The 14,988-nt window shown below is 37.1% G+C and overlaps 1 protein-coding gene across 3 annotated transcripts in view; it reads right to left on the bottom strand.

The window, feature by feature from the left end:
- Window positions 1-3,072: 3,072 nt before the first annotated feature.
- LOC136029849 (uncharacterized) overlaps window positions 3,073-14,988 on the bottom strand; it is a 72,880-nt gene continuing 60,964 nt past the window's right edge. For all 3 annotated transcript variants that reach the window (XM_065708300.1, XM_065708301.1, XM_065708302.1), the window contains exon 2: window positions 3,073-4,500. In XM_065708300.1, coding sequence (XP_065564372.1) covers window positions 3,074-4,500 — 1,427 coding nt within the window. In that variant the 3' untranslated portion in view covers window position 3,073. The remainder of the gene's footprint in view (window positions 4,501-14,988) is intronic.

A 14,988-nucleotide genomic window follows, 5' to 3' on the forward strand; every position in this document is an offset into this window, starting at 1 on the left:
TTATTTTCACTTAATTGGGAAGATCTGACAAACTGCAGAAGATCCTTCTATTTAGCTAGTGCTGTGGAAAATCTTTAAAAAAATCAAGTCTTCTTTTAATTTTGCTTGTAACAACATCCAAACTTTCAACTGGATCTACCGTATCAGATGGGTTTACAGAATAGTATTTGGCAATTTCTACATTATATCTGCTGATTAATTACTGTCGATATTCTGAAACGAGTTGAGTCCTATCTGGTTGAAGCCAAGTGTCAAATTTCTTAGAATAATCGGCATACATCCATTTCTCATCGTTTTCTAGTATAAATTGATAACGTGGGGGCATTGTATTACATGCATTCTGAGACAATTTCCGGGTTTCTCTGTACTTTGCACCTCTTAAACCCCTTGGCTGATGAAAACAATCATGACAACCATCATGAGAAATCTCAAGAATACAAAAGCTTAGACAGAGATGGCACTGTTCTACACATGACGTGCAAAAGGCTGTGGCAAAAAGACGATTGTCCTGAAGTTGTAGCAAAATAGAATTTATAACTTTTTCTTTATCCACGGAGAAAATAACAGCAGTAAATTTATTTATGACGCCATTGATATGTCTTGCTTCGAACTCTATGGACATCTGTTCTAATCCTGTCCATCCTAATGCATTCATTTCATTCTTCAGTTCATCAGCAATGTATTTGCTCGCAAAGATTTGAAAAGATTTCAAAAGCTGATTAAATTGGAAAGATCCGGACTCAACATTGACGGAAGTGCTATATGTGTTTTTCAAGCAACCTTCAAGTTTAGACCTGAAACTATCCCAGTTCAGATGTTCAAGTACTATTTCAATCTCGAAGCGAATCAGTCTCTTAGTGGTGAGTTCTTTCAAATTACGAGGTCTATTAATCAGCGATATTACTTCGTCAATACCCTTTGGCTCTATTTCGTCAATTAGATATAAATCAATATGACCTTGCACATATTTTGGCGTTCAGACAATAACGTTGCATAGCCATTTTCATTGACTTAAAACGCACGTAAACAGAATTCTCCTGCTCCCACTTCAGCTGAATATCTACGAAGATATTGGTTAGAAGATCATATGCCGCCCTGTGTATTCGTTTTCTTTCCCATTTTTTCATCTTTTTATTTTGCCTCCTTATAAAGGTTTCGATATCATTTATTGTATTATGTACAACTGCATCACAATAGAATTTTCTTCCATTTGCCGCCCTAACAACCATGGGAATAACCTTTTTTTAATCGGATTTTTATCGGTTTGACCATGTGTCAACCATTCCACAACAGAATCAATTAGATTCTTGGCTTTATTTTTAGATCCCTTCCAGAGTTTCCCCAATAAGGAAGTTTTTTCATTGTCACACAAGAGATCAATTCCAAGACTCGCAATCGTTGAATTAGTCCTGTAGGCCTTCAAAACTGCATTTTGAACATCCATTGGAGGATTTTCTTCTTTAGCCCTTTTAACAATATTATCAAAGATTCTATTGAACATTTCGATTAACTGTTCTTCAGTTTTTTCTTTCATATTCCCTGTTCTAAATTCTTGAGCTATTTCATCTCTCATTTCTCTTTCGTACTGTTTCACTTTTGCACCAAAAGTAAATTGATTTTGCAAGAAAACCTCCAGTTTATGACACCATTGGATTGTTGTTGAGAAAATTGTGTCTTGAACTTTCCTTAAAAATTCTGTTTTCCACTTTTGGTTGTGTTTTTCCTCAAACATAAGGTTTACATATTCCTCAAATTTTTCACTTTGTGGCTTCATTTTTACCTCAAGTTCTTCAACATTTGCATGAATTTCTGTGAATTTCATTGATCTTCCCTCTTGTAACGAGTAATTTTCCTTATATTTGTCTTTGAGAAGATTAAACTGCTCCTCGTACTCTTCATAATATTTTTTTCTGACATTTTGATACTTATTTTCAAGTTCAGTGTAAGCATGTCTCTCAATGACAGTCTCGAAAGAAAGATCGAAGTCCGAGTTACTCAAGCAGTCCCAAACTAAACTTAAATATCTTTCAAGGTTTCCAAATTCACGGGCATTCCATCCCAACTGTTTGACAACCTGATTGTGAATATACTCCCGGAATTCAACCATTTGCTGGCTAAAATCCGTATTTGGAACATCAAGCGGTGAGTCTCCTTTAGAATTGCACCCAAAAACCCATATATCTTGCTCATTAGTTAACAACTGTGGAAATTTAATTGATGTATGCACATCTAAATCACTAAGAGAATTCGTTTTCGCGAAAGATTCAACAAGGGTAGTCGATAGCTGGGAAAATATATTCTGAAGCTTTTTCTTGTTCTCCCCATCAGCCTTAACTTGATTGTAAGCTGCAAAAAATTTACAGCTAAGTATGCCCTCTCTTTCTTCTGCTAGCTTAGATCCTTTATAGCCTAATGCAACAATTGGCAAAATATCTTTCATTGCGTTGTCATTTTCGCCTTTTATTACAAGGATTGTTGCATCTGACGGCAAAATAGAGAGGGTAGTAATTTTGTTATCCCGTTTAATGCTGCCACAAAAACCTTTATGATCTGGTGACTGGAGACCTTCTGAGTCAAAAATCAAAACATAATCATACTCTTGTCGCTCAATTGTTTTAACAAGGGTTATTGTAAGACCTCTGGTACATTGTCCAACGCTAGCTGGAAGTCGAATACCAAACATAGTATTCGGCAATGTCGATTTTCCACTGCTTTGCTCTCCGAGAACAGACAATACAAAAATTCGTTTTTGGGGTAGCAAGTATTCCAGATTTTTAAAAATGGCGGCAATCCATTCAACATTTAGCATATTTGCATCTCCATCATAAAGCTCTAAGGTTTCACCTGCTATTAAGTAAAAAGCTGCCCTTTGTGGTAAATCTTCAAATTCTCCACTATTTCCTGACGAATAGAACAATGAAATTTCCCTCCATAAGTGACGAAGTGAAAGAACAGCGTTATTCCGATTCTCTTTTGCAACGGTCAGCTCTTTTCTGCTTAATTCTACCTGCTTCACATACTCAGAATCTGTTACAGAGAGTTGTAGTCTTTGTGAAAACTTCGTTGTCTTGTCTCACACCTCTTCAGCTAGTTGAGCCACAATTTTTGATATCTTAATGTTATTTGCAATTGTATCATCAAGAACCTTAAGATGAAGCACCATTTCGTCAATATCATTCCTACAAAGACCTTCCAAGAAATACATAATAAGAGGATCGGTTTTAGAACGTCGACTGAAGCGAAACTCGTGTTCTTCAATTATTTTCTGTTGTATCTCATTACGTTCATTGTTCTCCCCGATAGATTTCACCTCATTCAATTGTTCCAGAAATGCACCTTCTTTTGCATAACTCTTCTGCAACAGAAGAATTTTTGTTCTGTATTCTTCCAGCCCATTCATCTGAGAAACTCTTAAGTACATTTCCCGTAAAATGTCCATTTCCATCCTTAAATATCCATTAGAAGAAAAGAGCGAATGCAGTGGTGTTTCGTGATATGTTGTTTCACGAAATATGGATAATAATTGACGACGCTGAATTTCAACGAAATACCCCAAGGAGCCTTCAATAAGGCAAAACGGACGAACAATTGAAATATTCTTCATATTTGAAAGGTTCGGAATCCAAACTGTGATGAACTTTGGAAGGGATGTTTCACCAGAATATTTACGAATAAAAGGAGATAATTTACTAAACAGAGAAGAAATTTCATTCCCAATGTGTACGTAGTCAGCAAGGTCAGATTCAGATTTATATTCATCCTCGACAATTAGGTAATCAACAAAATCAGTCAAGGAATTCCAATACTGTTCAAAATTCCCCCAAATATGTATGACAATACAAGCTTCCTTTTTCTTGTTTCCTAGACAAACTAGGCCTTGACCAATCTCGATATTTGATGCATCGCTGGGGTTAAAAGAAGTCCTCAAATTAAAAAGACCTTCCATTATTTTTCCTGTATGACTATCGAAGTTCTTAACTTGGCTGATAAATGCAATGCGTGGAAGCTTTAGATCTTCCCCAAGGAACACATCATCCTCTATTCTTTGCGTGATCCTAAGCAACTCTACGATTTCTAAGTTACATATCGGAATAACATATCGTGATTCTAGCAAAAGTCTTAAAATATTTATATTACCTCGAATTGAATAGCCGCTAAGAAGTTGACAAACATTAATCTTTTTAGACTTGTTTGTCTCTTTCATTACAGAAAAGAAGTCTTCCTCTTCAGCATCACAAGGATAACTAAAATCCAAATCTAGACGATGAAGAAGTCTATAGGGGACACTAGCTGTTGCAGGAGGACAGTCGAAGGTGAACAAACTGACTAGGTTCTCCTCCTTGAATGTCTGCTGAAGATCAATCCCTCTGTTTTCCCCATCACATTTACCCATATGAAGAAATCGCTCTGATTGATGCACAGAGTTCTCATTGGTAGGATCTGTGCTTGTAATTCCGCTTGTATCTTTAAAATCTTCTCCATCCATTTTTGTTTGAAGACCTGCAAAAGAAGGGGCAATATTTTATTTTGACATCATAACATCTTTTTTTTACAATACGAAATAATGTCAATTTAAGACACGAAGCAAACCTTGTCATCACGCGGTCTTATATTTTTACATGGTCTTTATACAAAAGCTGCTTTTACTATTCTATATTTAAGCAAGACTTAACTTCAGGGCAAAAATTACGACAATAGAATTACTTTGATAATTTCAGTTCCAATTAAAATTTAACTTTTTAGAAATTTAACGTTTTGAATTGTTTCATTGTTGTTATGCGAAACCTGACTGCAGATCTAACTTCTCTAATGACAAGAAAAAGCATGCCTTGGCTATTTTATGCCCTCAAAAAATTAACTTTGCATAGAGGAATGTTCCCAGGGAGACGAGTCGACGGTATCAGACCCCAAAAATCTGAAGTTTCCCCAAATTTCTAAGTAATTTGTATTCGAGTTATCAAATAAAAAGTACCTTTTTTTATTATTCTCCCTCCCCTGAAAAAAAATTCCTGGGTACTTGACCGATTGCATAATTGTTGAAATATTATCAATAAAACAATCGTTCTTAAAATGTCTCACAAACAGAAGCTTTCTTTATTTAAATATTTAAATACACCTTGCTGAAAAATTAAAAGTTTAAGATTGAAAAAATAAGAAAGTCGGCATGTATAGAGTTGCTTTTAACACAAAAAATTTGATGTAATTTTAGCTGGTAAAATTTACGATCTTTTTACAGTCCCTTGTCACTTGATTAAACTTTCAGTATAAACACATTTTGCTTTAACTAATCAACATTTTTGGCAACGCCTACAAGCAAGTTTTTATGTGTGTAGTCAGTCAAGAAAAATTTATTTTTAGAAACTGGTTACGAGGTTTTTCTGAATATACGAAACCTTCCTGGAAGCTTAGCTTCTCAGGCCCACTAAATTAAGCATCTTTTAAATTATTTACATACAACGGATTAAATACATTGTTAAAATCGCACTGGTATTACAAACGTTACTCTGTACTCAAACACGTCTGAGTAATAGCAAAACAAAACATAAGAAGTCATGAGCTCTTCATGATTACTACACTATAAAACCAACATTTTTTCTCCTTTCAGTTGCTTTTTACGTGACAGAATTTTTTAATATTTCATTACACAATAATACTTTTTATTGCCACGTATCATCTACATCATAACCCATACATAAAGCAATCTTGATCGATTGAATACCAATTTTTTTCGTATTTTCTCTTTTGTATATCCCCCTCCCACATCTCACCCATCATAATAACAAATATCATTATCCATTTAAAAAATTAAAAATTAATTTTAGTGCTGCTTTAGTTTCTTAAATTTTCTATAGTGTGTGTATAACTGAACCCTCGTGTAACTGAGCCCCGTACTACTGGAACCACGTTTAATTCACGTAACTGAACTCTCGTGTAACTGGATCCCTGTTTAATAAATCCCCGCTTAACTCAATCCCATTTGACTGAACCCCCTTACAGCTCAGCCACATTTAACTGAATCCTCGTTCAACTGAACCCCCGAATTGGCTCAAACATTGTGCAACTCAATCTCCATTTGAGTCGAGCCCTGTTTGACTCAGCTCAACCCAAGGTCTAAGATTAAGTTTGAACTAGTGTTGATTAGAATCTCAAAATTTGCTTCTCACTGCGTTCGCAGTTTCTAACTTATATTGCCCATCTTGCTATCCCCAGAACTTTCCGAAATTCAAAAAAAAAACTTTTAGGAGTGGGTCTATTGCCAAAATCATTGCCCGATAAAATATTACTTGAGTCTTATTGCAAACTAGGAGCGTTCACGGTAGATCAATAAATTTCTTTATTTTTGATTAGATCTATCGGCAATTTTTTATGATGTTCATTTGAACTCTTAATCAACTTTCCATATTATTGTGGGCTTTCAAGTTTTTAGCCTTGTTACAGAATCCCAAGCAAAACGTATTAAGTAATTTTCAACATGCATCAAACAGGATGTAGTAGAGGGTGAGTTACGTACTAAAAAAGTGAAGTTTTTGGTTTACATCCGAGCTCAAACCTTCAGGATGCGTTGCCGAGAGGAAAAAGCACCAAGGGAAACAAGTTTGAACGACTTCCAGACACAGGAGGTAAGAGAGTCGTTAAGCGATCCCACTTTCCTTTATAGAATATTACTATTTTGCAAGGACTGATGTGTGGATGTGCGTTTTACACAAACCAAACCATTGCTTTCTTTAAGACCAAGTCATTTTTATTCTATTAAATATTAATCTTACTAAAAGCTATGAGCTCATATGGCACTTGATCTGATCCAGGATCCGATCACCCACTCGTAAGTTAAAAATACCTCATTTTTCTTATTTTTCCTCTCCCTTCAACCCCCCAGATGGTCGAATCGGGGATAACGACTTTATCAAGTGAATTTGTGCAAGCCCTTGACACGCTTACCAATTTTCATTGTCCTACCTTGTCAACAAGCACCGAATTCGCCAAAGCACTAGACCCACCCCAACTCCGCCAAAGGCAGCAGATGCAGTCCGGTTACGTCAATCACGTATCTAGGACATTTGCTCATTCTTCCCACCCTATTCATCCAGATCATTCCACTCTAAGCGTTTTCCAAGATTTCCGGTTTCCCCCTCAAACTTCCCCAATGTCACCAGATCTGGTCGGGATTTAAAATAAGAGCTCTGAGACATGAGTTACTTCTAAATATCAAATTTCATTAAAATCCGGTCACCCCTTCTTAAGTTAAAAATACCTCAATTTTTCTGATTTTCCAAAAGTACCCCCCCCCCCCAACTCCCCCAAAGAGACCAAATTCAGTCCAGTTATGTCAATCACGGATTTAGGACTTGTGGTTATTCTTCCCACCAAGTTTCATCCCGGTCTCTCCATTCAAAGCGTTTTCCAAGATTTCTCGTTTCCCCCTCCAACTCCCCCAATATCCCCAGATATGGTCGAGATTTAAAATAAGAGCACTGAGACACAAGGTCCTTGTAAATATCGAATTTCATTAAGATCCGATCACCCATTCGTAAGTTAAAAATACCTCATTTTATCAGTTTTTCCTCTCCCTCCAGCTCCCCAGATGGTCGAATCGGGGAAACGACTGATGCCAAGTCAATTTTTGCAGGTTCCTGTTACGCCTACCAATTTTCATCATCTTAGCACGTCCAGAAGCATCGAACTGCCCAAAGCACTGAAAATCCCCCCAACTCCCCTAAAGAGAGCAGATCCATTCGAATTATGTCAATCACGTTTCTAGAGCTTGTGCTTATTCTTCCCATCAAGTTTCATCTCGATCTTGGAAAACACTCTAAGCGTTTTCCAAGAATTCTGGTTTCCAAAATTTGTTTCCTCCTCCAACTCCCAATGCCCCCAGATCCAATTCGAATTGAAAATAGAGCATCTGAGGCATAAGATCTTTTGTATATCAAGTTTCATTAAGATCCGATCAACAACTCGTAAAATAAAGATACCTTTATGTTCATGTCTTCCAAGATTTCCGATTTCCCCTTCCAACTCCCTCCATTGTCACCAGATCTGGTCGGGATACTAATATAAGAGCTATGAAGCACAAGATCCTTCTAAATATCAAATTTCACTAAGATCTGATCGCCCGTTCGTAAGTTAAAATACCTCATTTTTTCTAATTTTTCCAAATTACACCCCCCTAACTCTCCCAAAGACAGCGGATCTGGTCCGGTTATGTCAGTCACGTATCTTGGACTTGTGCTTATTCTTCCTACCAAGTTTCATCCTGATACTCTCCACTCAGCGTTTTCCAAGATTTCCAGTTCTTTCCCCCCTAATCCCCCCGAATGACACTGGATCCGGTCAGGATTTGAAAAAAGAGATCTAATTTACGAGGTCCTTCTAATATGAAACTTCATTAAGATCCGATCATCCCTTCGTAAGTTAAAAATACCTCATTTTTTCTAATCGTTCAGAATTACCCCCCTCCCTCCGATTCCCCCAAACAGAGCAGATCCGTTCCACTTATATCCGCTTATCTAGGACTTGTGTTTATGTTTTCCGCCAAGTTTCATCCCGATCCCTTCACTCTAAGCGTTTTCCAAGATTTTAGGTTTCCCCCTCCAACTTCCCTCAATGTCAACGGATACGGTCGGGATTTAAGATAAGAGCTCTGAGACACAAGGCCATTCTAAATATTAAAAAATTTCACTCAGATTCGATCATCCGATTTTAAGTTAAAAATACCTCATTTTTTTTAATTTTTCCAAACTAACCCTCCTTCAACTCCCCCCCCCCAGATAGTCGAATCGGGGAAGCAACTAAATTCTAATTGAATCTGGTCTGGTCCCTGATACGCCTGCCAACTTGACTCATCGTCCGAGCTTATCTGGAAGTGCCCGAGCTTGTAAAACTAGGACAGACAATCAGGTGCCCCCCCCACAACTCCCAAAAAAAGAAAGCGGATCCGGTCAGGTTATGTCAGTCACGTATCTTAGACTTGTGCTTATTCTTCCAAAAAAGTTTCATCCTGATCTCTCCACTTTAATTGTTTTCCAAGATTTCCGGTCCTCCCCCACTCCCCCCAAGGACACTGGATCCGGTCGGGATTTAACATAAGAGATCCGAGTTACGAGGGTTCTTCTAAATATGAAATTTCATAAAGATCTGATCACTCCTTCGTAAGTTAAAAATGCCTCATTTTTTCTAATTTTTCAGAATTAACCCCCCCCCCCTCAAACTCCCCAAAAGAGAGCGGATTCGTTTCTTTTGTGTCAATCACATATCTAGGACTTGTGCTTACTTTTCCCAGCAAGCTCCATCCCGACCTCTCGACTCTAAGCGCTTTCCAATATTTTCCGTTTCCCCCTCCGACTCCCCTCAATGTCACCGGATTCGGTCGGGATTTAAAATAAGAGCTCTGAGACCCAAAGTCAGTCTTAGATACGTGATTGACATAACAAGAACGGATCTGCTCTATTTGGGAAATTTGGGGTGGGGGAGGGTTAATTCTGAAAAATTAGAAAAAATTAGGTATTTTTAACTTACGAGGGAGTGATCGGATTTTGATGAAATTTCTTATTTGAAGGATCTCGTAACTCAGATCTCTTATTTCAAATACCGACCGGATCTAGCGTCATTTGGGGGGGGGGGAGTTGGGGGGAACCAGAAATGTTTGAAAACGCTTTAAGCGGAGAGATCAGGATGAAACTTGGTGGGAAGATTAAAACAATTCCAAAATACGTGACTGTCATAATCGGATCGGATCCGCTCTCTTTGGTGGAGTTGGGGGGGGGGGGGGGTAATTTGGAAAAATTAGAAAAAATGAGGTATTTGTAACTTACGAACAGGTGATCAGATCTTAATGAAATTTGATATTTAGAAGGATTTTGTGCTTTAGAGCTCTCATGTTAAATTCTGACCAGATCCAATGACATAGGAGGGAGCTGTAGGGAGAAACCTGAATTCTTGGAAAACGTGAAAATTGAGGCATCTTTATCTTACAAATGGGTGATCAGACCTTAATGAAACTTGATATACAGAAGGATCTTATGTTTCAGATACTCCATTTTCAATTCGAATCGGATCTGAGGACATAGGAAGTTGGAGGGGGGAACAGACATCTTGGAAACCGGAAATTTTGGAAAACGCTTAGAGTGGAGGGATCGGGATGAAACTTGATGGGAAGAACAAATACAAGCTGTATATACGTGATTGACATATTGGAACGGATGCGTTCTCTTTGGGGGAGCTGGGCGCTGTTAATTGGGAAAATTAGAAAAATTGAGGTATCTTTAACTTAAGAACGGTTGACCGGTTCTTAATGAAATTTGATATTTAGAAGGAACTCATGTCTCAAAGCTCTTATTTCAAATCCCGGCTAGATCTGTTGATATTGGGGGGAGTTGGAGGGGGAAACTAGAAATCTTGGAAAACGATTAGAGTGGAGAAATCGGAATGAAACTTGGTGGGTAGAATAAGCACATATCGTAGATACGTGATTGACGTAAATGTACTAGATCCGCTCTCTTTGGGGGAGTTAGGGGGTGGTGTTCTGTTCTTTGGCTAGTTTGGTGCTTCTGGACATGCTAGGACGATGAAAATTGGTAGGCGTGTCAGGGAGCAGCACAAATTGACTTTATAAAGTCGTCTTCCCCGATTCGACCATCTGGAGGGCTGAAGGGAGAGGAAAACTTAGAAAAAATTAGATATTTATAACTTACGAGGGGGTTATGGGATCTTAATAAATTTTGATATTTAATAGAGCCTCGTGACTCAGAGTTCTTATTTTAAATCCCGAGCGGTATTAAACCTCTGATTCTCCTTTTAAATCAATCTGTTGATTCTTAGAATTTTACTAGAGCTCATACCATATGAGCTCTTGGCTCTTCCGGCCTCGTCACAAGTGCCATATGAGCTCTTAGCTCTTGTTATTCTTAACAAGGCACTAAAACTTTCAATTTAAAATATAATCAGCCCACTCTCAAACCTTTACAACCATCCCTTCAATACGGTGCCCAGGTGAAAAAAACAAAACAAATAAAATAACCCACCGCATAAACCGCTGGAATATGGCTCTTCAATAAAGACAGTTCAAGAGCGCTGCCTATGATTCGAGAGGTTAGATAATCGTTAGGCGAAAACTAACCAAAACAAGTTAGCTTGGCTATATCTTAAGTATCGAAACATCCAAACTGTCATGGTTGTAATACTCAAAATACTTCGAAAGATGAACTTCAATCTTGTTGTAAACGACTGTATGGATTTTCAAAAACTTAAACTAAGCCCTCCGTGATTTTATAATGAAAAGAAAAAAACCTTTTATGCTGATTCCAAATAAAAGTAATTCATCAAGTTCAATGTTACACATCAAAAGCAGTGAGGCTGAGAAAATTCGCTGAATTTTCAAAAAAGGAGAGAGAACAAACACAAAAGGTCAAGCAATATTGATTAAAACCACACCATCAAATTCATAAAATCAGATAATCCTACTTGGATGTTTAAAGGTCCTATCTACAAAATTCGGTAATTTTTTGTCAGAACAAAGATCACGGATGTGTATTTACTTGTTATTGTTTTTTCCAGGGGTGATGGTGATCGGATTATTTTTAGATGTTTAGTTTTGTCTCTTTGTTAGTCGTGAAATGCCGTAAGGCTAATTTTTTTTTTTTTTTTTTTCTTTTTCTTTTTGTCCATAGTGTTTAGCTTTAGAATAGAAAGTGAAATACTTTTTGTAAGTTGAATCACTAAATAAATTCATTCATGGTGATCGGATCAAATTAATACTCTTAAAAGATCAGGAGAACGCTCATTCGAAACGATATTAAAAGTTCTATTGCAATTTCCAATTGACCAAAAAGATTAGAGGGCAATTAGCTCCCCTCCCACATCCCTCTTTCCCTCAATGACATCCGAACTAAATTTTTAGATAGCCATTTAGTGGAGCGTAGTGAAAGATCCAATGAATCAGTCTCTGGGGATGACTGACCCCCCCCCCTCCACAGCCCTTGGGGAAAAGCCTATAAATTATGCGATTTGCCCATTGCTTGCTCATAGGAAGCTATCTGCTATTGTGAAATAGCCTGGGAAAAACAAATTCTGCGGGGGGATTTTCTGCAATGGAAGGGGGATCCCACACGGGGAAAGATTTTCCGTAATGAGGAAAGTTTCCGAAGGGAAATTTTATATGGGGCAAAGGGCTGAAAGCTATTCTATTTTCTCACTGTTTACTTACAGTTTTAATTATTGGGAAATATACAGACTTTTGTTGGGAAAAACTTTCTAAAAAAAAAACAACAAATAACGCCATCAAATTCAGCTTATCATATAATCCTACCGTAGAGGTTTCAATCTCGTATACAGAAACAAGGTTTTTTTTTGTTCAAAAGCAATATCACGAATACGTATGTACTTGTTTTTTTTTGCCCAGGTGTGATCGTGCCAAAATAATAGCCGTAAAAGATCAAGAGAAGGCTCATTCGAACGTAAATTAAAATCCCTTTCAAAGTGACCAAATACCAAAAATATTGATGGGAAACTGGCTCCCCTCCAATGTCCCCTATTTACACAATGAGATAACCTCATTTTGAGATAACCATTGAGTGCAGCATAGTAAAAAGATCTAATAACATTGCCTCTAGGGTTGGAATAACCCCCCCCCCCGCAGCCCCTGGGGTAAAGGCTATACATTATGCAATTTGCCCATTCCTTGCACTGGGGAGGTCGTCCACTGTTTGGAAATAGCAAATAAAACAAGTTTTCGGAGGGGAGAATTTCCTTCAAAGAAAGGAGAATTACAAATGGAGAAAAATTTTCGGAAGGAGGATAGTTTCCAAAGGGAAATTTTCACAGGGGGAAGGGCTGTAAGTTATTCTATTTGCTCGTTGTTTACATGAAGTTTTTTCGATATGGAGATGTAAGTAAACTTTTCGGGGTTAACTTTTTATGGGGGAGGGGTATTTTCGGGTCAAATTTTCCACAGAATGGGAGATTTTCCAGGAGATATTTTTTACAGAGTGAAGGGGAAAATTCCAGCATGATTTGCAAGAAGACACGAAATAGAAAAGTTAGAAGTTACGCGTTATAGCAACCACACCATAGAAGTCAAGTTCAGTTAATCATGATAAAATATACCAAAACATGATGAAAATATAATACTTTAGTAACAAAATTATACAAACTACAACAGAGAACTATGCAAAGCAGGCCGCCAAAAACGCATTATATTAAATACCCAACCCAACCTAGCCACCACAACATATTAAATATTTAATTAAAATATACTTTCTTAGATACCGTTAATCTCGCTCAGGGTGAGCTCATTATCTCCGAGTGGACACAGAAAACCTGTTTCATTACAGATCAAGAGCCATGTGTGGTCGCTTTAGCACGTAAATATCAAAAAACTTTTTTTAGAATAAAGGTAAAGAGAATTTTCCAGGGGAAATTTTGCAGGGGGGGGGGGGGGTAGCAGGAAAAAAATTATCCGGTAGGAATTTTATAGGTAAATTTTACACGGGGCAAATTTTCCATGGAAGAATTTTTCACGGGAGGAATTTTTGGAATCCCCAGTATGATTTTAAAAACAGCCAGAAACTAAATAAAAGACAAGTTTTTTTTAGCCAGAAGATAGGAACAACATTAAAACTTAAATAATTATAAAACTTAAAGAAATTTTTCCGTATATGAGAGGGCTGTCCCTTCCTGAACCCTCGCTCGTTACGCTGAAGTTTTTTAGTGCCTAAAAAGATTTTTTTTTTTTCAATTCAACAACCTTTGTGTCTCAGTAGTTGTTCCAAGAATCGGGAACAAAAGTCAAACTTTAGCGCAAAGACGGAAGGTTGAAGAAGGAGTAGCTCTCCTCAGAAAAGCAATAATTTCAGTTTGTTTCAAGTTTTAACGTTGCTTTTTGCTTTCAGTTGAAAAAACGTGCTGTCTTTTTTATCTAATATAAAACAATGCTGATCTTTGGGGGAGAGGATTCAATTATTTACAACAATAAAAACCAAACAAAGCTATAAATTAAATTTCAATAAAAATTATCGTTGAGAATGTCCTCCGAATTCACATGGAAGACTAAAAAAAGAAGCAATGCGTAATTGGAGGAAATAGCCTTGGTCTTAAATTTCCGCTTACACTGCCGTTTATTACCCCAAATGCAATATAAAACTAATGCTCCCATTTTAAATTTTACATTTTTATGTAGAAATTATATTTTTAGCATTATTCAGTTAAAGTATAAACATCAACACGTTTTTTGAAATTCTATTTAACACATTTTTTAATACCTCGCATCTGATCCACTTTCATGATTACATACATGCCAACAAACGAGTTTTGCCCAGATTAAGAATAGACAGGTATTTTGGTCCTTGTGTGGCTGATCATTCGTTTTAAAGGGGGTCAGCGTTTTGACCGTAAGCTCAGTCAGAGTCCGCCCAGCTAAAAATAGATACTTAAGGAAAAAGCAAGAGAAGTTTCGGATGGTCTCAATCACGCAGAGCCCTCCTGGCCCAAAGCAGAGAGTAAAGAGGCCAGATCCTGCGTTACTTGGACCATTGGTTATATTGCAAAAAGAAGTTGACCTTTTAAGAAAAAGAAAACATCATAGTGTGCAGCACTTTGTCACTGCAATTTATGTAATAGTTAATGGTGTGATTAGTGATTAGTTTAAACCTTCTTTAACCAAAGAGACTATCCAATAGTTTCTTAAAAAATTGTCCTGATTTCATTGGTTCACATTTGTGACGTATTTTGATAAGTCTAATTATATTATGATCTTAAAGCATGTTAGAAAAGAAGGTCAAATAATCCAGCGTTATTAAGAACTGATCAGTTGGCCCGGAAAAGGAACAAGTTAAATTCTACTCGATTTGCTCTTCTTTGTGAGATTTTAAACCAGTAAAAAGAATGAAGTTTTAGTCAGTAAAATAGTCTCTCTAATTATTTGTGATTTAAAAGGAAGAAGAAAAAAAGCTACTTTTTCAACGTATTTTCACAAGCTTATCACATGTTAAAGAA

Source organism: Artemia franciscana, chromosome 8 (assembly GCF_032884065.1).
Source record: "Artemia franciscana chromosome 8, ASM3288406v1, whole genome shotgun sequence".
In the NCBI taxonomy this organism is placed as follows: Eukaryota; Metazoa; Arthropoda; class Branchiopoda; order Anostraca; family Artemiidae; genus Artemia; species Artemia franciscana.